This window comes from Oryctolagus cuniculus, chromosome 10, assembly GCF_964237555.1.
Source record: "Oryctolagus cuniculus chromosome 10, mOryCun1.1, whole genome shotgun sequence".
NCBI classification, from domain to species: domain Eukaryota; kingdom Metazoa; phylum Chordata; class Mammalia; order Lagomorpha; family Leporidae; genus Oryctolagus; species Oryctolagus cuniculus.
Genome location: NC_091441.1, coordinates 60095856 through 60121322, shown reverse-complemented (window position 1 = coordinate 60121322; position 25467 = coordinate 60095856). Strand labels below are relative to the sequence as shown.

General features: G+C 39.5%; 1 protein-coding gene and 1 long non-coding RNA gene across 7 annotated transcripts in view; one reads left to right on the top strand and one right to left on the bottom strand.

Annotated features, from left to right (window-relative positions):
- MYOM1 (myomesin 1) overlaps nt 1–25467 on the top strand; it is a 166423-nt gene that overhangs the window by 16182 nt on the left and 124774 nt on the right. For all 6 annotated transcript variants that reach the window (XR_011379417.1, XM_070050417.1, XM_051852088.2 and 3 more), the window contains exons 3-5: nt 19683–19823; nt 23863–24112; nt 25194–25351. Coding sequence is in view for 5 of the 6 variants with exons in the window: in XM_070050417.1 (XP_069906518.1) it covers nt 19683–19823; nt 23863–24112; nt 25194–25351 (549 nt within the window). In the remaining variant the exon portion in view is untranslated. The remainder of the gene's footprint in view (nt 1–19682; nt 19824–23862; nt 24113–25193; nt 25352–25467) is intronic.
- Nucleotides 1857–17407, bottom strand: LOC127492403 (uncharacterized). Its single transcript, XR_007921839.2, has 4 exons — nt 17286–17407; nt 16243–16315; nt 4050–4104; nt 1857–2081 (listed from the first exon to the last, which is right to left on the bottom strand). It is a non-coding gene; the product is annotated as an uncharacterized lncRNA (long non-coding RNA).

The following is a 25467-nucleotide window of genomic DNA, read 5'->3' as shown; positions in this document are numbered from 1 at the left end:
AACTTTAGCAGCAGTAGAGCCAGATAATATCATTTCAACACTCACAGCAGGTTTCCTGGCTCTCAGAATGTTTCTGCTTAGACAGGAAGCCAGTATAGAATTTAAAATTCACAGGTCACAGGGGATTAAGCTGCAGCTGAAATATATTCTGTTTTTCAGTATCTGAAAGCCAGTACCCCAAATTCTGAGCTATTATTCAAGCAGCAGCATCTTCTTTAGCTGGTGTGTTCTGTGCAAGCATGGCTCTGTCCCAGTCAGCCTAAAAATAATAGGAACAAACCTGTACTGCAACAAAGGCAGATTTCTCAGCACAAGGCAACGAGGGACCCAATATACTAGGAATGGGAAAGTTATTTTGGGATTCTAGGAATAGTGAAGTTTATATGCAGGTCTGGTCTGCAAAGTAAACCCAGGGTCCCATTTTTGGGGGAATAATAAAGTTAAGATAAATGTCGGCTGTTGTATCCAGAAACTCCTTTCTGGAACTCTTCACCTAGGGTAGGTATTGAGGCTGCTTCTCTGTGTCAACAAGCAACTAAAGCCCTTCAGGCAAGGGCAAGATGTTTCTCCTAGAAAAAAGTTTCTCAGTGAGTCTGTAATCCCTAAAAGAAGGTTACCGTGACCCTTCCCAGCAACAGTGTCCCTGGGAGAAGTGTCTCTCCCTGTGAATGTGGCAGTTGGTTTATCTGTTCTGTTGTCCCACCCTAATGAATGTTGGGCAGATAGCTGCTTTATCAGACCAAGCAAACTTGTATTTTCTCAATATTCAGAATGCAATGTTTCATGGGGATTTAAGAAACACTTGCATGATACCTATGATTTTTATTACAAATCTATCTGTAGTCCATAGAGAGAAGAGAATTGCTGATCTTCAAAATGTAGATATTTCAGGGCTATGCGGTAAATAGACACCTGCCACCTCTAATCCTCTCCAAAGCATCTGGTGTAAGTTGCATTTTTTGTTATAAACATAATTTTAAGCCTTATATAATTGAAGTCCATAAAATACCTGGAAGGATAATTGGAGAAAGTGTTTATCTTTAGAACTCTAGAAAGTTGAGGAAATAATAGGGTAGTTTGTATGAGTAAAATTGAAGAAGGTTTTGGAGAGCAGAGATTTCTAAATCCCTGTCGGGTTTGACTGGCACCTGAAGTACGCTGTCATTTTGTCAGTGACCATGACCTCTTGGGACTTCTGTTAGGTTGAGTAACAGAGCGAGTATCTGCTGGGGTTTACCTGGAATGTATGATGGCAACGTTCTGAAATTCCACTTAAATGGAATGGGATCATTTTGCAATCTCACTTTCATAGGTCATACTCTGCCATGGGATATTCATAAGCCTCTTATGTTGGCTGCAAATATGGAAATATTGTCACTGGAGTAAAATTATTTCTTTTAACACTTGCCTCAAATCAAATGCCTTCATAAGAAAAACTGGAAGGAATGAACACCATGTGAATGTGACAGCGTCATTTTGTTCCCCTGAAAAATGTTCCACAGACATGTTTAAGAACCTCATTTAGGAAAGCAGCTGTTGTGTAACAGAGGAGGACTGCAGTTGAAATATCCATTTTCCTGGACTCTTTGTGCTAAGTCTATACAAGATGGGTAGTTTCATTACCAAGCAGTTGTTAACATAGCCTCTTATGTAGTTATTTCATTTCCCTGATGCTGTAGAAACTCTGTAGAGTTTTATGAGCTTATTTTTTAAATGGGCTTTATTTCTCCAGTTCTATTGTTAAATTTTATGTTAAAATTATTTTAATTTTATACAAATAGTTCTTTTAAATGAATAATCTTATTCATTCATAATCTGATATATCAAACATTAGTAATTGAATCCTTGAGCATATGTGAATCCTTGAACATTTTTATTTAGAAAACATTCATTCTATATAATATTTAGAAGACTTAACCATTTTTACTGTAGTCTTCAATAATAAATTTCTATTGAGAATAGAACCATAATTATTTTTCTATAATAAACTTCAAATTTTGTTCCTTCTTATGTGGTTAGTTTGGTAGTTAATGGCTTGTTATGTTTGAACAACTCAAAGTTCTTGGTAGAAACATGTTGACCTAGAAACAAGAAGGGAAAGAAAATGCCAATAATAGCTTTTTTTCACTTGTACAATGAAATTTCAAAGACAAAGAAAGCCAACCTAATCCCAGAGGAATTTTAGTCTGTCTTTTTTTAGTCCTAGAACTAACAGGTGCAGATAATATGCTTTGAACACTTCAAAGTCTTCGTAATTCCTTTAGGTTGTATTTTAGCTTATTCAAAATAAAATGACTTTCTCTTACTAAATGAAAAATCTCTCCTGGGGTTATGAGCAGGATTGTTGATTAAGACTCGGGGAGTTGGAAATGTACCTCTGTGTAGTGTATGCAAGCACTAGACTTGGTCTATTTTTAGTCTCTGCTTTGTAGTTAGGTGTCCAGTGTTACAGTGGAAACAGTGGAGATTTATGCTCCCATGTACTCATGGCTTGGCTGACCTTAGTGAGTCCTAGGAACAATGGACTGTTCAGTGTCAATGTGGTTTCAGCACAGATTGGTTATCAATTATATTCTGAGCCATGGGTTATAACATAAATTCTGGAAGGCATATTCTTAATTCCCCTATTCCTGGTCATAGTAAGAAAAAAAGTGTACAATTAAAACATACAAAACTTCTCAGAATGACAAGATCAGTGTTTTATACTAATTGTCAACAAATATTATTAGGAATTAAAGGGAAAATGGTACTCATGACCACTATGCCACCATTAGGAAAGTTTTTTTCTTTTTCTTTTTTGTTTTTTATTTTGAAAGGCAGATTGTCAGAGAAAGATAACACTTTTATCTGTTGGTTCACTCCCCAAATGCCCACAATAGCTAGGGGTAGGCCAGGCCAAAGCCAGAAGCCCAGAAGTCCTTTCAGGTCTCCTATGTGGGTGGCAGGGACATAAGTATTCGAGCCATCTAATGTTGCCTCCAGATGCAATAATAGGAAGCTGGATTGAAAGTGGAGCAGCCAGGACTTGAACTGGCATCACATATTGGATCTAGGCATCCAAAGCAGTGGTTTAATCTGCTGTACCATAGCACCCACTCCAGGCAAGTGTTTTTAATCTCTGCCCATGAATGAATTTCAGCAGAGTAATGATTTGAACCCCCATCCTACCCAAGTCCCTGCCCTTTCCATGGGTACCTGATGCCAGTTGTAGCCAGATATTTCCCTTGACTATACTGCATCCAGATTTTTCTTGAAACATCAAGGTATACTTTTGAGTTGTGCTTCCTTTTTATTTACCCTTTTTGAGGAGAAGCTATTGATCACACAAATAACCAAGTTTTCAAGCAGGGAACAATAGGTGGAAGGGACAAGTTCTAGGAGAGAAAATCTGAGGGTATTCATAAATGCCAAACAGGGCCCTAGTAGACTCTAATTCACCGTATAGAATCAGACATAGAGGGGCTGTTGTTGTGGCACAGTGGGTTAAACCACTGCTTGCAATGCCAGTATCCCATATAAGGAAGCAGTTTAAGACCTGTCCTCTCCATTTCCAATCCATCTACCTTCTAATTAGCCTGGGAAGACAGCAGATAATGGGCCAAGTACTTGGGACCCTGCTACCTACGTGGGAGACCTAAATGAAGTTTCAGGCTCCTGGTTTCAGTTTGGACCAGCCCTGGCTGTTGCAGCCATTTAGAGAGTGAACCTATGGATAGAAACAAAGTGTATTCTCTCTCTCTCGCTCTCTCTCTCTTTCTCTCTCCCCCCGAATCACCCTGCTTGTCAAATAAATAAATCTTTTCAAAAAATGAATCAGACAGAGATTTCTAAGGGACTCTAAGTGATACCTACAGTAGGGACTGAGGGGAATTTAAAAACTTGTTTTATCTTCCACCAAGTATGATTTCAAAAGGAGCTATGAAAGAAATCTACTTCCTTGTGTCCCAGCCTCCTTTGTTGGCATGAAATTAGTGTTGACCTGCATATCCATTTCTGATTGTTCTAACATAATGGGATGAGTGTGGTTTCAGGGGTCAGTCTTTGCTTACTTGCAGGTAGGCTTGTGACTTCAAATAAACTAGTTAGCCAGTCAAGTTTCTTCACCTATAAAATCAGAAAAGCGATTATTATTCAAGCTGTGACATTGAGGAGAGATAATTATGTAAGATGTTTACTTAGTGGCTGTTTTATGACAAACAATTTCACAAATATTTACTAAGTGCCTTTTGGGTGCTGAGCCCTGCTCTAGGAGCTTTGGGGGAAATTACTGATTTTATTATATTGATTTAAATTGAATTATGTATTACGCTAGAAGAGTTGTGAAAGCCATGAAAGATTGGGGAGGGGAGATAGCACTGTGGCACAGCAGGTTAAGCCACTACCTGCAACACCAGCATCCCATATGAATACTGGATCTAATTCTAGCTGCTCTACTTCCAATCAAGCTCCTGCTAATGTGCGTGGGAAAGCAGCAGAAGATGGCCCAAGTACTTGGGCCCCTGCCACCCACTTGGGGGACCTGACTGTGCTGCAGGCTCCTGCCTTCAGCCTGGCCCAGCCTGGTCTGTTGAAGCTATTTGGGGAGTGAATCAGCAGATGGAAGATCTCTCTCTCTCTCTCTCTCTCTCTCTCTCTCTCTCTTTCTCTAACTCTTCCTTTCAAATAAATAAAATTAATTTTTTTTTGGCCAGGCAGAGTTAGACAGTGAGAGAGAGAGAGACAGAGAGAGAGTTATAGACAGTGAGAGAGAGAAAGAGAGAGAGGTCTTCCTTCCGTTGGTTCACTCCCCCAATGGCCACCATGGTTGGCACTGTGCTGATCTGAAGCCAGGAGCTGGGTACTTCCTCCCGGTCTCCCATGCAGGTGCAGAGCCCAAGCACTTGGGCCATCCTCCACTGCCCTCCCGGGCCACAGCAGAGAGCTGGAGTGGAAGAGGAGCAGCTGGGACTAGAACCCGGGGTGCCAGCGCAGGTGGAGGATTAGTCAAGTGAGCCATGGTGCCAGCCCTAAAATTAATTTTTAAAACTAGAAAAAAGTAGGGTAAGAGAGTTAATTATGCAGCATGGGGGTGCAGGTTGTACTTTTAAATAGGGAAGTCTGGCCTCATTCAGAAGACAAAACCTGAGCAAAGACCTGAAGTAGCTGAGGGAGCTAGTGTTAAAATTATCTGGGTGATAGGTACAGTAGGTGTCAGAATCAGCCAGTTTAGGCCTTACAGCAAGGAATAGCATTGACACACATGTGAGAGAATGGGGAAATGACAGAGACAATAGGCAAAGAATATGTAAGAAAGATAAGGTAGGACAGATGCTGAGGGGCCTTGTGGGTCACTGTAAAGAGCTTCTATTCAGAGTTAAATGGTGGACTTGTGATTGTTCTTTGAGCTGGGAAGTGACAGGATCTGATCCCAGGTTGTACCAGGATCATGGTGGCTATTGTGTAGAGAATAGACTAATCCAGGTCTCCAACTCCTAACTTAGGTGTTAGGAATCCAGCTACTTGAGCCATCACCACTGCCTCTCAGGTTCCACATTAGCAGGGAATTGGAATTAGGAGCTAAAGCTGAAAATCAAACCCAGGTACTCTGATATGGGTCATGGGTCTTAACCACTAGGCCACATACCCACCCCTGAATTCTTAATTCCATCAAAATTCTTACAGATCTCAGCATTCTAAGCCATGAACTTTTGAGACCATGGGGGAAAAAAATCCATGTGGATTTTCTGTATACATTGAATCTTCTAAGACTCTCACTTGGTGATTTTATGGTGGTAAAACCATTTACTTATTCTCCATTCCCAGAGATTCTACATCATGTTTAAGATACCTTACTCTATTTTTAGTGTTTTTCTGATATTTAATGAGAAAACCACCTTGAAAAAAACCATAGTTTAATGGAGATGTAAGCCCATTGTAGACTCAAATGGCTGAATCTGAATTACAAAAACTCTTGAGCCAATGGACTGGTCTATTTGTGCTTTTCTCACTAAATGTTAGCTTTGCCCCTACACAGTGTGGCCTCCTGAAGTCAACATCTTCCTGCTGGCCAAGACAGGGGTGCAAATGAGCTTCCCCACAGAGATCTCTGGACTCCAGGAGCTCAAGGGAGCCATTGCAATAGGCTTGATCTTTTCCACAGAAGTGTTCCTGGATGAAACAAAGCAGGAACAACTCAATGAGTAGGTAACATTTGTGCTATGTCTAGTCAAACCAGTGACCATCTTCAAAGTATAATGGGAGTAGTTGTCTAGGCTGTTTTTAAATAAGTTAATAAGATCAGCTTTTACAAACTCTAGAAAATTCAGTCTATAAAGAAACAGACAGACTCCATAATACATCACCAGATACTATTGTCAAGTATCTTGTATAACACGATTTCTAAAAAATGTGGAGTAAACTCACCCATGCTTTAAAATGGGCCCTATAGTGGATATTTAGTACAGCAGTTAAGTTGCCAACTGGGACACCTGTATCCCATATCAGAGTCCTTGGGTTTGCGTCCCAGCTCTGCTTCTGATCCAGCTCCCTGCAATTATGCACCCTGGGAGGCAGCAGATAATGGGTCAAGTTCTTGGGTCCCTCCTCATGGGAGACCTGGGTTGAGTTCTAGCCTCCTGGCTTTGGCCTGGTCCCAGTCTTGGCTGTTGTGAGCATTTGGGAAGTGAACCAGCAGATGGAAGCTCTGTATGTGTGTGTGTGTGTGTGTGTATGCACATGTGTGTGTCTTTCAGATAAAAATAAATAAGTTAATTAAAAAAAAAAAAGATTCCTAGGCTGGTGTTATGCCCACCACTTGCAATGCCAGCATCCCATATTGGAGTACCATTTTGAGTCCTAGCTGTTCTGCTTGTGACCCAGCTTTATGCAAATGCACCTATGAAGGCAGCAGGAGATGGCCCAAGTGCTTGGGCCCCTGCACCCACGTGGGAGACCCGGAGGAAGCTCCTGGCTCCTGGCTTTGGATCAGCACAGCTCCGGCCGTAGCAGCCATCTGGGGAGTGAACCAATGGAAGGAAGACCTCTCTCTCTGTCTCTCCCTCTTACTGTCTGTAGCTCTACCTCTCAAATAAATAAATAAAATTAAAAAAAAAAAATGGGCCACCAGCTAATCTGATTAAATTAATTCCTGAAATGAAAATACGTAAAAACTGACGTATGAATACAGATAGGAAGCATAAGAGATTTAAATTTCTGTGTCTTACCCATCTACTCTTCGTAGAATACATGACTGTTCCACATTCATGTTGTTGTTGTTTTTTTTAAAGATTTATTTATTTACTTGAAAGTCAAAGTTACACAGAGAGAGGAGAGGCAGGGGGGAGAGAGAGAGAGAGAAAGAGAGAGAGAGAGAGAGAGAAAGGTCCTTCATCCGATGGTTCACTCCCCAATTGGCCACAATGGCCGGAGCTGCGCCGATCTGAAGCCAGGAGCCAGGAGCTTCTTCTGGGTCTCCCACGCAGGTGCAGGGTCCCAAGGATTTGGGCCATCTTCTACTGCTTTCCCAGGCCATAGCAGAGAGCTGGATCGTAAGTGGAGCAGCCAGAACTCAAACCAGCACACTTAATGGGCTGCTGGCACTGCAGGCGTCAGCCCTACCCACTTCGCCACGGTGTCAGCCCCTCCACATTCATGTTGAGAGTGGTTCAGGCCCTCATGATATTTGCTTTTAGATCATGACTGTATATTATCTGTGGAAATTTACTGAAAAGATCACCAAGATATTACTTGTCAGTAGATATTTAAATAGTGGAAAAGATAAAGCTGTAGGTAGAAGAAAAAAAAGTCATATTCCTATTTAAGTAGTTATTTATCTACTTATTTGAATGGCACAAAACAGAGAGAGAGATTTCCTATCCACTGATTCGCTCCCCAAATGCCCACAATGGCCTGCAGCCAGAGCTGGGAGCCGGAAACTCAATCCTGGCAGGAATCAAATCATCTGAGAACCCTGGACACTCTGATGTGCAACTCAGGCATTTTATCTGGCAACTTAACTGCTAGGCCAAACACCCACCCCTAAGTACTTTGAAAGAAATTAAAAGTGAGCTATTTTTATGGCTGAGTGAGTGAAATAGAAAAAAAGATATATCTAAGATAAAAATTGCAAAAAAAACCCCAAAAATATCTAAAGCCATAGGATTTTTAAAAAATATGAATCTATAAGTTTCAAGGGTGATGTTGATCCAACTAAATTCATGTTTGTATCTGATAAGAAACCTTTTCTTGTAAAGAATATTAGCCGAAAAAAGTACTCTTTTTCTCCCTCTGACTTGTTCTCTGAAACCTCCATTCATGTCAAGATTAGGAAACAGATACCAGAAGTCCTATGGGGCCATGGCTAAGTGGAACAAAGGCTGTGAAGAGAAAGCTGACCCACAGCTCATTAACACCAATGCCTCGTTATCTCTCTGGTAAACAGCTGAACCTTTTGTGTATGTGCAGCAGTATCTTGTTATCAATATATATTGCAGTTTTAAAGGAAAATTGTCATAATAACAATAAGTTCAGCTCTTTTGTGGTCACTCAATAAAGTTCCTTGAAGATTTACAGATAAGTTTGCAATAAATATAGTTTTTATTTTTAAGCCTTTGCATATACCTCTTTCTCATCCTGGCTTTATACCCGATATTTCAATGCTGAGTTCTTCTGCAAAGGATTCCCTGATAACCCTAGATAAAAATTCCCTCTCAAGCCTGAGAATTCAACTTGTGTTTGCTCTGGTCTTTCTGCTTATCTCTCTTCTTTCCTATCCTTCCTTGATTGATATAACACATGTATTCCCCTACTAGACTGTAAAGCTCTCAGAAAACAAAGATTTTTAATTTATCTTTGCTTTAGTCCATTTTGTGCTGTTATGACAGACTACCACAGCTTGGGTAATTTATAAACAATAGAAGTGTATTTGGCTCATGGTTCTAGAGGCTGAGAAATCCAAGATTGAAAGGATGCATGTGTGGGGCCGGCACTGTGGCACAGCAGGTTAACGCCCTGGCTCTCTGCTATGGCCTGGAGATGGCCCAAGTCCTTGGGCCCCTGCACCTGCGTGGGAGACCCAGAAGAAGCTTCTGGCTCTTGGCTTCAGATCCGGGCAGTTCCGGCTGTTGCGGCCAATTGGGGAGTAAACCATCAGATGGAAGACCTCTCTCTCTCTCTCTCTCTCTCTGCCTCTCCTCTCTCTATGTAACTCTTAATCTCAAGTAAAAAATAAGTACATCTTCTTTAAAAAAAAAAAAAAGAAAGGACGCATGTGGTGAGGGCATCATAGGTGTCAGGAGAGAAAGAAAGAAAGAGGTGACTGAACTGTTGTAATCCATCAGTGCCGGCAGAACATTATTCATATCCACTCCCAGCGTCAAGCACAGAAATTGGCACACAGTGATGCTTGGTTAATTTTATGTGAAATAAATGAAGTTGGTACAGAAAGTTACTAACTAAATCTGTGAAAATTTCAGGGGTCCTGAAAGGCAGTTGTTCAATAATGTTTAAAGTCCACTTTGTCCTGCAATTTTTTTTTAAAGATCTATTTATTTATTTGAAAGGCAGAAATAGAGAGAAGGAGAGATCTTCCATCTGCTGGTTCACTCTCTAAATGGCTGCAATGGCCAGGGCTGTGCCAGGCCAAATTTAGGAGCCAGGAACACCATCCTAATCTCCCATGCAGGTGGTAGGGGCCCATCTTCCACTGCTTTCCCAGGCACATTAGGGTGAAGTTGGATCAGAAGTGGAGCAGCCAAGATTCAGAACAGGTACTCATATGGATAACAGTGTTGCAGGCAATGGCTTAACTGGATGAGCCACAGTGCCAACCCCTCTCCTGCACATGGTAAAACATTAGCTGCATTGTATACTATATTTGCATTTAACTGTAAGAAACTACCCAAGTGTTTTCCAAACTGGCTGTATCATTTTATACTAACACAGCAGTGACGATTCCAGTTTATCTACATTCTTACCAACATTTATCATTTTCTGTCTTATTAATTACAGCCATTATAGTGGGTATGTGATGAGGTCTCTTGTGGTTTTGATTTTCATTTGTTTACTGACTAACGATAAATACTTGGAGAGCTGGCTTTGTGGCATAATGGGTAAGGCCTGTGACCCTGACATCAGATATGGGCTCTAGTTTATGTCCCAGCTGCTCCACTTCCGATCTAGCTCCTGCTAATGGCCTGGGAAAAGCACCAGAAGATGGTTCAAGTATTTGGGCCACTGCTACCCATATGGAAGACCTGAATGGGGCTCCTGGCTTCTGTCTTTGGCTTGGCCTGGCTCTGACTGTTGTGGCCATCTGGGGAATGAACCAGCAGTTAGAAGATCAATCTCTCTCTCTCTGTCTCCTCCTGCCCCCTCTGAAACTCTGACTTTCAAATGACTAAATAAACCTTTTTTTAAATGATAAGTATTTGGATGCAAGTCCTTTATTGGATACATTTGCAAATATTTTCTCTAATTCTGTTCCTTGTGTTTTTATTCTCTTTACAATGAATTCAAAGACCAGAAATTTAAAATTTTTGAAGTTAAAACATTAATTTCTTCATTTTGAATCATGCTTTCAGTGTTATATCTAAGAACTGTTTGACTATGTCAACATCATAGAACATTTCTCTTTTCTTCTAAGAGTTACCATTTTAGCCATAGATATTTAAAGCTACAAAATTCTCTTTAAGCACTGCTTTAGCTGTATCCCATAAATGTCAATATATTGTGTTTTTGTTTATAGGTAATTAAAAATATATCTTCTAATTTCCCTAGTGATTTCTTTTTTGATTATGAATCTATTTAGAAGTATGGTGTTAATTTTGTGATATTTGAGGAGTCTCTTCTCTTGTAGATTCTTTTTTTTTTTTTTTAAAGATTTATTTATTTATTTGAAAGGCAGACTTACAGAGAGGCAGAGGCAGAGAGAGAGAGGTTTCCCATCCACTGGTTCACTCCCCAAATGGCTGCAACAGCTGGAGCTGAGCGGATCTGAAGCCAGGAGCCAGGAGCTTCTTCCAGGTCTCCCATGTGGGTGGAGGGGTCCAAGGACTTGGGCCATCTTCTACTGCTTTCCCAGGCCATAGCAGAGAGCTGGATCAGAAGTAGAGCAGTCAGGGCTGGCGCCGCCCCTCAATAGGCTAATCCTCTGCCTGCAGCGTGCCAACCAACGGTAAAAGGAAGACCTTTCTCTCTGTCTCTCTCTTTCTCACTGTCCACTCTGCCTGTCAAAACAAAACAAAACAAAACAAAACCACAAAGAAGTAGAGCAGCTGGGACTCAAACCAGTGCCTATATGGGATGCCAGCACTGGAGGTGTCTTTACATGCTGTGCCACAGTGCCAGCCCCCTGTTGTAAATTCTTATTTAATTTTTCCATTATGAAGGAATATTATTTTTTAAAAATTTAAAAAAATTTTTTGACAGAGTTATAGACAGTGAGAGAGAGAGAGAGAGAGACAGAGAGAAAGGTCCTCCTTCCGTTGGTTCACTCCCCAGATGGCTGCTACGGCCAGCTCTGTGCCAATCCGAAGCCAGGAGCCAGGTGCCTCCTCCTGGTCTCCCATGTGGGTGCAGGGGCCCAAGCACTTGGGCCATTCTCCACTGCCTTCCCAGGCCACAGTAGAGAGCTGGACTGGAAGAGGAACAACTGGGACTAGAACCCGGCACCCATATGGGATGCCGGCGCCGCAGGCGGTGGTTTAACCAAGTGAGCCACGGTGCCGGCCCTATATTTTTTATTATTTAATTCTTTTTAAATCAATTGAGGTTTTTGTGGACTAGCATATGAACTATCCTTGAGAATGTTGAGAATAGGGATTCTGTTCTCTTTGGGTGAAGTATTCTACAAAAATCAGTTAGGTCAAGTTGATTGATGTTGTTATTTAAGTCTCTTATACCCTTGCTTTTTTTGTATAAGTTCTTTTATCAATTATTGATGGTGAATTGTTGAAGTTTCCAACTATTATCTTTTACTTTTCTATTTATTCTTTCAATTCTGCCATTTTTTTTTATGAATTTTGGGACTCTGTTAGGTGTATGTGCATATATAATTACTATGCTTTCCTGAGGAATTGACCCTTTTATCATTATGAAACATCTCTCTTTGTTTCTAATATTTCTTGATTTTTTTTTTTTTTTTTGACAGGCAGAGTGGACAGTGAGAGAGAGAGACAGAGAGAAAGGTCTTCCTTTGCCGTTGGTTCACCCTCCAATGGCCGCCTCGGCCGGCGCGCTGCGGCCGGCACACCGCGCTGATCCGATGGCAGGAGCCAGGAGCCAGGTGCTTTTCCTGGTCTCCCATGGGGTGCAGGACCCAAGCACCTGGGCCATCCTCCACTGCACTCCCTGGCCACAGCAGAGAGCTGGCCTGGAAGAGGGGCAACCAGGACAGAATCTGGTGCCCCAACCGGGACTAGAACCCGGTGTGCCGGCGCCGCTAGGCAGAGGATTAGCCTAGTGAGCCGCGGCGCCAGCCTATTTCTTGATTTTAAAGTGCATTTTGTTTGACATTAATAAAGCCACTGTAGCCCCTTATGGTTACCGTTTACATTCTTTTTTCATTCTCTTACTTTAGCACAGATATGTGTTTATATTTAGAATGGGCTTTCTTTCCAGTCTAATATCCTCTGCCTACTCCCTGACATCATTTTTAATAAAATTATTGAAATGGTTGGATTTATGTCTGCCACCTTGTTATTTTTTCCAGTATATTTCTTGTCTCTTTTGTTCCATTGTTTTTCCTTTACTGTTCTAGTTTGTGTTAAATAGATACATTTGGTATACCACTTTAATTCCTTTTTTTTTTTTTTAAGATTTATGTTATTTATTTGTAAGGCTGAGTTAGAGAGAGAGAGAGGCAGACAGATAAAAGATCTTCCACCTTCTGGTTCACTCTCCAAATGGAACAGTCAGGGATGGGACAGGCTGAAGCTAGGAGCCAGTATTTTCATCGGGGTCTCCCACATGGTGGCAGGGACCCAAGTATTTGGGCCATCGTCTGCTGCCTTCCCAGGTGCATTAGCAGGGAAATGGATTAGAAGTAGAACAGCCAGGACTCGAACCAGTGCTTTTATGGAATCTGATGTCACAGGCAGTGGCTTAACCTACTGCACCACAACTCTGGATCTCCTTCCATTCTTTACTACAGTCTTTGAGTTATTTTCTTAGGAGTTGCTTTAGGAATTACAATACAGAACTTACCACTATCTATTTCAGATTTATACTAACAATACCAGTAATACATAGAAACTTTGATAGCTCTGTTTCCGCCTCCTTTGTTCCATTGTCATAAGTATTACAACTATGTATGTTATAAACCCAACAATACAGTGTGATAAGTATATACATCTTGTATCTTTTAGAGGATTTAACAAAAGAGAGAAAAAGAAAACTATATACATCTATATACATTTATGTGTGGGTATATGTATACATACATGCATAATCTTTTGAATTTACCCAGTTATTTAATTTCTGATGCTCTTTTTTTTTTTTTTTTTTTGGCATGGACTCAAATTATTATCTGCTATTGTTTCCTTTAAACCTGAAGGGTTTCTTAGCATTTCTTATAAGACGGGTGTGCTAGCAATGAATCCTCTCCTTTTTTCTGTTTGGGAATGTTTTTATTTCACCTTCAGGACTGAAAAATAGTTTTGTTGGATGCAGAATTTTTGAGTGACATTTTTTCCTATCATTAACTATATCATGTCAATGTGTTCTTGGATTGTTTTGTTTTTTTTTTTTGTTTTTTTTTTTTTTTTTTTTTTGGACAGGCAGAGTGGACAGTGAGAGAGAGAGACAGAGAGAAAGGTCTTCCTTTGCCGTTTGTTCACTCTCCAATGGCCACTGTGCTGGGGCCGGCCCACCGTGCTGATCCGATGGCAGGAGCCAGGTACTTATCCTGGTCTCCCATGGGATGGGGTGCAGGGCCCAAGTACTTGGGCCATCCTCCACTGCACTCCTGGGCCACAGCAGAGAGCTGGCCTGGAAGAGGGGCAACCGGGACAGAATCCGGTTCCCTGACCGGGACTAGAACCCGGTGTGCCGGCGCTGCAAGGCGGAGGATTAGGCTAGTGAGCCGCGGCGCCGGCCGGATTCAGTTTTTTTTTTTAAAAGTCATTAACAGTATTATCGTTCCCTTGTGTGTAATAAATCATTTTACTCTTGCTGATATGAAAGTTTCCCTCTGGCTTTGGTTTTCCACAGTTTGAATATGATATATCCAGGGATAGGTATCACATTGTATATAGACTACTTGGGTTTATTTAGCATCTTAGATTCATAGATAAATATTTTTCATAAAATTTGAAAAGTTTTAGGCTATTATTTCTTCAAATATATTTTCCTGCCCTCTCTTTGCTCTCTTCCTATATATTGGTGCAGTTGGCCCAGAGGCTCTTATAATTTTTCATTCTTTTATCACTTGGTTTTTTAGATTGTATAATTTCTATCTTCAAGTTCATTTATTCTTTCTTCCTCTATCTAAAATCTTTTGTTGAGTCCTCTAATAAATTTTCATTTAAACTATTGTAATTTAAGCTCTGGAATGTTCATTTGATTCTATTTTATAATTTGTCTCTTTGTTGATGTCCTCTATTTGTTGCGTGAGTATTGAAATACATTTCATCCTTTAAACATGATTTTGTTTAGTCTTTGAACATATTTATAATTACAGCTTTAAAGTCTTTGATAAATACATCATCCAGGACCACCCAGATACAATTTTTATTTACTGTTTTCCTGGTAGTATGGTTCATACTTTCCTAAGACACATAGCTTCCTAAGAGACATATCTTAGCATGTGTCATAATTTTTGTTATTACTGAAAATGAGACATGTCAGATAATATATTTTCACAATTCTAGATTATGAATTTCCCCTCAAGTGTGTTGTTACTATATTTTAACTTTGTTTAGGAACCTGCCTGGACAAAGATGTAGCATCTATTTACCCAGCATTACTCTGCTCAGTTTATTTTGTCTTTTAAATTCCTATTCACATTTGCTGTTTTTTTTTTTTTTTTTTTTTTTTAAATTTTTTTTGGCAGGCAGAGTTAGACAGTGAGAGACAGAGAGGAAGGTCTTCCTTTTCCATTGGTTCACCCCGCAAACGGCCGCTGCGGCCGACGCTGCGCTGCTCCAAAGCCAGGAGCCAGGTGCTTCTCCTGGTCTCCCATGTGGGTGCAGGGCCCAAGCACTTGGGCTATCCTCCACTGCACTCCCGGGCCACAGCAGAGAGCTGGACTGGAAGAGGGGCAACTGGGACAGAATCTGGTGTGCCGGCGCCGCAGGCGGAGGATTAGCCTAGTGAGCCGCAGCGCCGGCCCCTATTCACATTTGTAAACAGAATTTCCTGGGGATCACACTATGCAATCTTTGTTTTCATGAACTGTTTGAAGACCCCTTGTAGGTGGCATGACTAACATTTTTCGATTGAGAGTACTCAGTCATAAAAGTTGGAAACATCTGGTATAGTAGAAAGAACACTAACCTGACCATCAAGATGATGGTCAGCCAGTTTCTAGGTTCAGGCTTCACATCTGTAAAATGAGAGCCCTGCGTAAATATTCCTGTCATCTTGGTCTGAGCTTTTGTAAGTTTTAAAAAGATATATTTATTTGAAAGGCAGAGTGACAGGGCAGGGATGGGAAATCTTCCATCTGCTGATTCACTCCCCAAATGCCCACAACAGCTGGGGCTAGGCCAGGCCAAAGGGGTCAGAGCCAGGAGTCAGGAACTCCATCTGGGTCTCCCACATGGATGGCAGGAGCCCAGATACTTGAGTCCTCCTCCCAGGAGCATTAACAGGAAGCTGGATCAGAAGCGCAGAGTGGCCAGAGCTCGAACCTGGCACTCTGATATGGATGCAAGCATTCCAAGTGGCAGCCCAACCTCCTGTGCCACAGTGTGCACCTCTGCAAATAGTGTTGTTCTTTCTTTTCCTGTCAAGAATTATTATAAAGTTCTATGAGCACAGGGTTATAATTTTTTCTGTTCAGTATGTGAATTATATGTGGGTATAAGCCAGTTTCTGAGTTAATGAATATTTCCAGAGAGGCTTTCTGTACCTTGGCTATCCCTTCTCTGTGCTGCTAGTCATAGACGTTATAATGTCTTCACTAGAAGATGTTTATTTTAAGTGTGCTAACTGTAGACATATTAACATGGGACATAGTACAATTAGTAGCAGAATATAAAAAGATGTACCTAGATACAAACACAGACACATAGCTGCTTGCATGCACACACAGTCAATCCTTACCTCAATTACACTGATGTACTTCATCAGTCAAAATTCATGAAGCTTCAGTATTTAAGCTCAGTACATAAAAGACCTATGCAGATTCAAATGTATCATGTTTAGTATCTACTCAGAAGCTGAGTAACTAGAAGATGATTTTCAACAGTTAGATACAACTAAAAGCTCAAGAGATCAGTAAGCCTCAATTTAAGTTAAAAGAAATTTAAAATCTGCATATTTTATTTAAATCCTTTAAAACACTTTTCAACTTTAAGATGTAATAGAGTATATTAGACTTAAGTATAAGTGAATCATATCAAAACAGACTAGTGATGGTTGTTCTTCAAATCATTATACTGATCATTACATAGGTGGTTCCTTAAATTTTCTCTGATTTAGATTTGTTTACCAGCCTCAATAAATGACCGAGTGTTACTAAATCATCTATTTGCATGGTATTGTAATGTTTAGTCCTTTGTGAATTCTTTTTTATCAAAAAATCAAAAGGTTGAGGATTTTTTAAAATTTTATTTTATTTTATTTAATGAACATAAATTTCCAAAGTACAGCTTATGGATTACAATAGCTCCCCCCCCATAACTTCCCTCCCACCCACAACACTCCCCTCTCCAACTCCCTCTCCCCTCCCATTCACATCAAGATTAATTTTCAATTATCTTTATATACTGAAGATCAATTTAGCATATATTAAGTAAAGTAAAGATTTCAACAGTTTGCACCCACACGGAAACACAAAGTGTAAAATACTATTTGAGTACTAGTTATAGCATTAATTAAACACCTAAGAGTAATTGTGTATTAATTACAGAGTTCAACCAATAGTTTTAAGTAGAACATAAAAAATACTAAAAGGGTAAAGTATTGTTATTTTTTCTTTTTTTTTGTTTGTTATATAGTTATTTTTTTATTTAATAAATGTGAATTTACAAAGTGCAACTTTTGTATTGTTGTGGCTCCCCCCCCAACCTCCCCCACTCCCATGGCCCTCCCCTCTCCCACTCCCTCTCCCATCCCGCCCTTCATCGAGTTTCATTTTCAATTACCTTCATATACTGAAGATCAGCTTAGTATATACTAAGCAAGGATTTCAACAGGCTGTACTCACACAACCGCACAAGGTATAGGGTATTGTTCGACTAGTAGTGTTGTTTTTAAGTTTCATAGTAAAACACATTAAGGACAGAGATCCTATGTGGGGAGCATGTACCCAGTGACTCCCGTTGTTGATTTAACAATTGGCACTCTTATTTATGATGTCAGCAATCACCCGAGACTCTTGCTATGAGCTGTCTAGGTTATGGAAGCCCCTTGAGTTCACCGACTCTGAATTTGTTTAGTCAAGGCCGTATCACAGTGGAGGTTCCTTCCTCCCTTCAGAGAAAGGCGCCTCTCTCCTTGATGGCCTGTTCCTTCTGCTGGGGTCTTGTTCACCAGGATCTTTCATTTAGATTGTTTTTTTTGCCACCGTGTCATGGCTTTCCATGCCTGTGAGACTCTCATGGACCTTTTAGCCAGATCCGAATGTCCCAAGGGTTGATTCTGAGGCAGGAGTGCTGCCATTCTATGAGTCCGCTGTGTGTCCTGTTTCCCCCGCAGGATCATTCTCTCCAAAAGGTTGAGGATTTACGTCCCTCTCCAGGTACCCACCTTCCCAAAAAAAGCTTATAAAACATCTTCAGAGGGCACAACACAGGGGGAGATCTTGTGTTTTCTAAATACTATATAATACATGTCATAGTGCTTTTTATTGCCTCTTTTGTTCCAGATGAAACGTGAAATGAAAGCTGGTGATTGTACCTTGACTCATTAGCATCAAGTTCAACTATTTTCAGATGCTCTGATATACCTATAAGAATGGAATAATTACATCTGACACAATCTTTTTAATAGATGCATTATTTTAATGATTCACCTTACAGGAAAGAAATAACAGAATAAGAAGCAACAGAACAACTAAAATGACAAATCATAACTATGTTGATATAAATTAATACTGAAAAATATGAGCTCATGAGAATATGACTGTAGATACTAGAATGGATGTAAAGAGAAAAGAGCAAAGCAGAAAAGCAGTAGAGAAATTTGAAAATCTGTTCTAGAAATAGAAAGAAATGAAATATATAAGCCTCATAGTTAATTTGATTTTATCTAGTAATAAAGGGTGAAGGGAAATACATACCTCTGTAAGCTTAGGCCTGTATAAGCACAGCCTGTACTTTGTGAACTGTAGTCATTTTGCTACTGCCTGGAGCAGCCAGCCAGGAACAAATTTCACTCTGGCTTCCAATTGGTAACCAATCCACAAGCTCGAATTCAAGGTGCTAACCTTTAGTTTTAATGCTGATTATAGAAAAAGAGCTAGCTATTCCCTCTGGGAAAAGGGGCAGCATGGTAGGGGGAAGAAAAATTTGGCCACTCCAGGTGACAACTCCAGAGAATTAAAGGCACTGGCCCACCCTGCATCCCCAGACGTGGAGCCACTGTGCCCTCTGCACGTCCTTGAAGCCCTTACAGTTCTGTGCTACTTGTTTTCTTGCACTATTATATGTACATTTTGTACTGTTCACATGTTGGCTCTCCCCAGAGAGAAGATCTGGGGTTCTGCCTCAGAATCACCTGGGTTCCCACTCCAAAAAAGAGTACATTTTTAGTAATTCCCTTTCAAATGGATTTGGATACACAATGTATCAATTTTATATAAACTGCCTAAATTTCAAACATTACCTTAACAGCAGAGGTAATTGGATTTATTATAAAAGCATTGCTCTTTTCCCTGAAACTTTAAAGAGGAAAAAGCCAGGTAATCACTGTTAGATTGTTTTTCCTTTGTAGTCCATATAATGTACATTATTTGAGGTCCAGATCTTAGATTTTTTGGATTAGGAATGATTAGCTAGTAAAGTCAGTGTAAATATTCTCAAATCCCCAAAACCCCAAAATCTGAAACATTATGGTCCCAGGTGTTTCTAATAAAAGATACTCAACTAAGATTCTGTGAAAACTCTCCCAAGTTAAAATTTTCTTTTAGGGGCCAGCATTGTTGTGCAGTGGGTTAACTCTCCATCTGCAACACTGGTATCCCATGTGTACACTGGTTTAAGTCTCAGCTGCTCCACTTCCAGTCGAGTTCCCTGCTAATGCACACGGGAAAGCAACAGAAGGTGGCCTAAGTACTTGGGCCCCTGCACCCATGTGGAAGAACTGGATGCAATTCCAGGCTGGTGGCTTTGGCCTGGCCCAGCCCCAGCCATTGTGGCCATCTGGGGAGTGAACCAGCTGATGGACAATCTCTCTCCATGTCTCCCCTTTCTGTCTGTAACTGTGCCCTTCGAATAAATAAATAAATCTTTAAAAAAAAAACCCACAGATTTTATTATCAGTATTTTGAATATCTTAAGTGCATTTTCTTTATTTGCCTAATGTTAGGGGTTTTATTTCAGTCTTACAGATTCTAGTCTGCTGTTAGAAGATTATTCATCTAAGTTGAGCCCCAAAACAAAGAGAGCCAGGCACAGCCTTCTGTCTGGAGAAGAAAAAGAGAACCTGCCAAGTGACTACATGGTGCCCATTTTCTCAGGACGGTACGTATGCTTTCTCTTCGGGCCTTGATTGTTAGAAAGTGGGGGTAAATGTTGTCAAGATGATAACAACAACAACAACAATGTTAGCAGCTAACGTTTATCGAACATCCGCTATATGTACACACACACAGACAGACAGACATTCTCTCTCTCAGTACTTGAGAAAGTTCTAAAGAAGTTTTGAACCTTGTACTGAGAGGTATGGGAAGTTTTTTAAAAGCTTGCTGAAAATGCATTTTACAAAAACTATTCATGGATTTGAATTTTTTTGTACCAAAATAAACTTACATTTTAACTCCATTTTTTTACACAGGCTTTTTGAAGTACCCTCATATGTATTAACTGTTAAAAAGAATTTCCTTTTCAGAAATCTTTACCATTACATAGAATGACTATAGAACAAAAGAGAATGGTTAGAACTTAGTACTACATATGAAACTAATTGAAAAGAAAAGTAGAGCCTTGAATGCTAGTGACTGAACACTATATAGTCATGAGAGATTTATCACTATAAAAAGAAAAAGATTCAAAACAGTAAAATACTGGGTATGTTTACATAGGTGGAAAAGATCTTAGTTGTCAGTGTGGTTACAATTATTGTTAATTAGATAAAAAAATCTAGTCAGAATTTGAATGTGTCTCCTATATTTGTTCAATGGAAAATAGACTGTTGTAATCACTAAATTACAAGTGTATGTAATACTAGTTTTTTTATCTTCATTTTATAAACATTTATTTTCCTTTGAAAAGACAGATTTTTCCATAGCTAAGGGGCATTCAAATTGAGGTCATCCTTTCAGGGCATAAGTCATGGAAAAGAGATCCTCACTGAAAGTCAGGAAATTGTTTGTGATCTTTGGTGACTTAATTCTGTTGCCTAAGTTTTTCTTTCCATTGCTAAAAGGCATAATTACTCTGAAGGCTATAAATAATATTTTATTTTTAGCTTTTCATCGTCTGTATTTGATATGCCTGACTTTTTAAAGGAATTTTCCAGAGAAACTTGCTTATATTGTTAAATATATTTGTGCGGACTTAGCCTCTTCACAATAGTGCAATATAGATTTATATTCATTCATAAGACTTGACTAAGCTAAATAAGTAAAATATTTTGTCTTTTGCTTTTATTCCCCACTCTGTTTAGAAAAATAATTTTAAAAACACCAGTTAAGTGTCAGCTTGCACACCATGCCTCTCTACCTGCGTGGGCACAAAATAAAACTTCAAGTTCTAAATGTCTTCTACCTACTCTTTCCCCACCAAACTGTCTTATCTTCTCTGGGCCAATCTCAAGGAATGATAATTTACAAAATAAACTGTGAAAAGAAGAAAAAGGTGCAACTGGGACTGAATAAAAATTGATGTTTGAATTTTTTTTTTTTAGATTCTCTTTTGGGTTTAATATGGCTACTTCTCTTATATTCTATTCCTATGTTGAAAATAACATTTCACAATGATGTTGACGTTATTCACAATCTGAGAAAAAATGGGAAAGAAATGAACATTTGTTGAGTACCTGTCATTTTCTGAGACTCAAACTAGCTGGTTTGTCTAAACAGTTGCAAAATCTTCCATACTACCCTGGAGAGGTATTGGTATATCAAGTTTTCTATAAGGAAAACAAGGCTGAATGACTTGTGAGAGTCACATAGCTAGTAATGAAAAAGCTGGAAGTCCCATTTAGGACTGGCCAATGCAGTGTGTATGTCCTTTGCAATTATATTATGTTACAAAAAATACCATTTATTCTGCATGACACCTGAAGATCTCACTTCTTAAACTCCAATAAGCTGAGTTAACTTTGTGTCAGCAACAGGTTTCAAGTTGAGACTGTCAGAGATAGGCAGAGTTTTCGGAAGTTTTAAATTTATATTTACTTGGTAATAACATGTTAGTATTGTATTCTTGCCCTTGTGTCCAGATTTTAGATGTTATTGTCACCTGAACAAATAACAATAACAATAATGATGACAATAACAATATGTATTAAGGCCCTAGTACTTTTCACATATATTCATTTATCCTCACCAAAAAATCCTTATATTTACATAAAAGAAAATATCCCTATTGTCCTGGGTCCAGAATATATTTCAGTTCTCATGTGAAATAATTACTGTTTTACAAGATTTAGTTCATTTGCTTCTTTATTTTGCTATCTGAGCTATGCCAACATGTCTACTGTTAGAGATAATGAGAGCTTAAAGTTCACTCATCTAGAGTTGTTGTCTTAGCCAGGACCAAAGTATCCTTTATTATACAGACTGAATCATGTTACAAAACTCATTTCAAACCTTCTATTGTGTATTCATTTATATGGAGAGTTCTAGCAAATTATCCTGATGGCTTGTTTTGTATTTGCTTTTTAATTAATTTACTTTCTGTCTCATTTTTAAAAGATGAGAGGATTTATGTTAGGATCCTAAGCTAAAAATATTCCATCTCCCCCCACTGCCACCCCATCAAATTAGAGTGTATAAATTAGTATCACTAACTTCCATAGTATATACTACCTTATAACTACTTGGAGATACAGAAAAAGTTATAATTCAATAAGTTTTGTCAGAAACAAAATTTTGTCTACAGATGTTAGTATTCCATAGAAATTTTAAACCTAGGCAGATGTGGAATTCTATTCCTTAGAAAACTGTATAGATTTAGGTGGTAGTAACTTGCAAACAGAATGACAGTATTTTCTTAAATTTTGAAAAATCAAGTACGCAATTCTGACTTAGATCTAAGGAGACTCAATTTAAAGGAATCTTCAGTATTGTAAATATACTCTCTCACTGAACTTCCAGCATAATTTCTTTGTATTTTTATAAAGATTTATTAATTCGAAAGGCATAGTTAACAGAGAGGCAGAGGCAGAGAGAGAGAGTGAGAGAGAGAGAGATTCTCCATCCGATGGTTCACTCCCCAAATGGCCACAATGGCCGGAGCTGAGCAGATCCAAAACCAGGAGCCAGGAGCCATGAGCCTCCTCCAGGTCTCCATGCAGGTGCAAGGACCCAAGAACTTGGGCCAAATTCCACTGCTTTCCCTGGCCATAGCAGAGCCTGGATCAGAAGTGGAACAACTAGGACCTGAACCAGTGCCCATATGGGATGCTGGCAATGCAGGCAGCAGCCCCAACCACTATACCACAGCGCTGGCCCCCTTGCATGATTTCAAACAAAGGCATTGAAAGAAGTTAAATAATCCAAGTATTTTATCAACATTAATGAATCACCACACAGATTCTATCATAAATTACTGTGCTAGGCACAGCACTTTTGGATATTACGATTCACTTGCCATCTTCAGAGATTAAGAATAGAAACAAGTCACTTCTATAAATATCACCATCTCAATTGCAAGTTTGATCATTTCTTCTCATCAGAGCAGTGGGCAAATATGAATGAAAATTGTCATAATGAATACAGTGACCCATATTATATATACACACAGCCTTTACTATCTTAAAAAGTAACCCAGGAGACATAAAGATTTCATCTAAATTTAGAACATATTTATACATGAACAGCTCTGGGCAATGCATTCCATCAGCTGTGTCATAGAATCCATATCAAGCACATAATTGTGTGTCAGCACCACAGGCACACAAACTATATTTCATTTTATGTCCTCTTTCCCGAAAAAGGAAGGCAATATTTCATCTTTTATTTTCAACTAAATCACACTTAAACACACTAAGGCAACCATTGTAACAAACTTGGGCAAGTTATCTGGCTACTCTGAGCCTTAGGCTTCTCTGGCTTCTCTGACCATCTATTTAAAACACAAACATTTTGTGTACCTCATAAGGTTTTTTGTGAGGATAAAAAGAATGTATGTGAAAAGCACTGGGGCCTTAATAGGTGTTATTATTGTCATTATCATTATTTGTTAAGGGACTGATCGACTTCTGTATGTATTCTGATTTACCAGGTTTTCTTTGGGCACAGGACAGTGTCTGGGGTCTGGTACTTTGAGTTTAGTAAAGTTAGGAGTGTTATCACTGCCCATCCAAATGTCCACATTATCTATCATTGTGTTTTAGTCAAATGCACGTCAGTGGAATCGCAGATACAGAAGAAGAGAGAATTAAAGAAGCTGCAGCTTATATAGCCCAGAGGAATCTTCTTGCCAGTGAGGAAGGAATCACATCCTCCAAACAGTCTGCAGCGTCCAAACAGTCCGTGATATCCAAACAGGCCACCTCCACGCTTCAAGAAGAAGAAACTTTTCAAAAAAAGTCAAGGAAAGTTGCAATACGAGAAAAAGCAGAACGCCTGTCGCTGAAAAAAACAGTAAGAAAAGACTATTGAGTATAACTTACAGAAGCAGAAATGCATAGAGAAGCTCTGTGTGGATAGATATAGATTGATTTATTTAAAATGAAGAAGTAGGTGGCCTTGTGGAGAAACAAAACTAAAGCAAGGAGAAAGACATTAAAATGCATAGGTCAGGGTGGGCATTTATTTAGCTTAGAGTTATGATGCTAATTAGGATGCCCCTGTATCACGTCAGAGCACCTGCCCTGGCTCCTGACTCCAGCTTTCTGCTAATTCAGACTCTGGGAGACAATGGTGATGCTTCAAGCCATTGGGTCCCTGACACCCACATGGAAGACTTGAACTGTTTGACTCCTTGGCTTCAGCCTAATCCAGTCCTGGCTGTTATGGATTGCGGATGGTAAATGATGTCTGTCCGTCTCTCTCTTCTTCTGTCTCTCTTTTTCAAATAAAAAATAAACAAATACAAAATGTAAATAAAATTTTAAAATATTTAGATATGTATTTGAAAGGCAGAGTAAGAAAGAGAAAGAGACAGAGAGAGAGAGAGAGAGAGAGCGAGCTTCCCTCCACTGGTCCACCTCACAAATGGCTGTGGCTGGAGCTGGGTCAATCAGGAGCCAGGAGCTTCCTCCAAGTCTCCCACGTGGGTGCAGGGGCCCAAGCACCCGGTCCATCTTCCATGTTTTCCCAGGCCATAGCAGAGAGCTGGATCAGAAATGGAGCAGCCGGGACTCAAACTGGCACCATATGGGATGCTGGCATTGTAGGCGGCAGCCTTACCCACTACACCACAGTGTTGGCCCCGTATAGGTCAAAGAAAGGCAAACTTAATTTAAACTCTGTGAAATTTTAAAATTTAAAGAAATTAAGATTCTAGAGAACCTTAAGAAACCCACCTTAGGGGGGTAAATTTTTTGTTGTTCAAGCTTAGAATGTTAAATTATTACATCTTTATAAAGGGCAAGATGAATGTATTTTTATCTAAAGGTAAAAGTTTCCAAATAAAAAAATATTTTTGGCTTGTCTCATTATTTTAGCAGAGAAGTTACTTTGATTACCAGTATTTTGATAATGTGTTTGTTTGTTTATTCAGTTAGAAGAAACTGAGGCCTATCATGGAAAGTTGAATGAAGACCATCTTCTCCATGCTCCTGACTTTACCATTAAGCCTCGTTCCCACACCGTTTGGGAGAAAGAGAATGTAAAATTACACTGCTCTGTAATAGGCTGGCCAGAACCGCGTCTCACATGGTATGGTATCTTTATGAAAACTAATGGAATCAGTTACACAAAGTTAAGTGAAACCATATGCTGGTATCTTTGTATGAGAGTCAAGGAAGGTATCAACAAGTTTGTGTTGGCTTTTG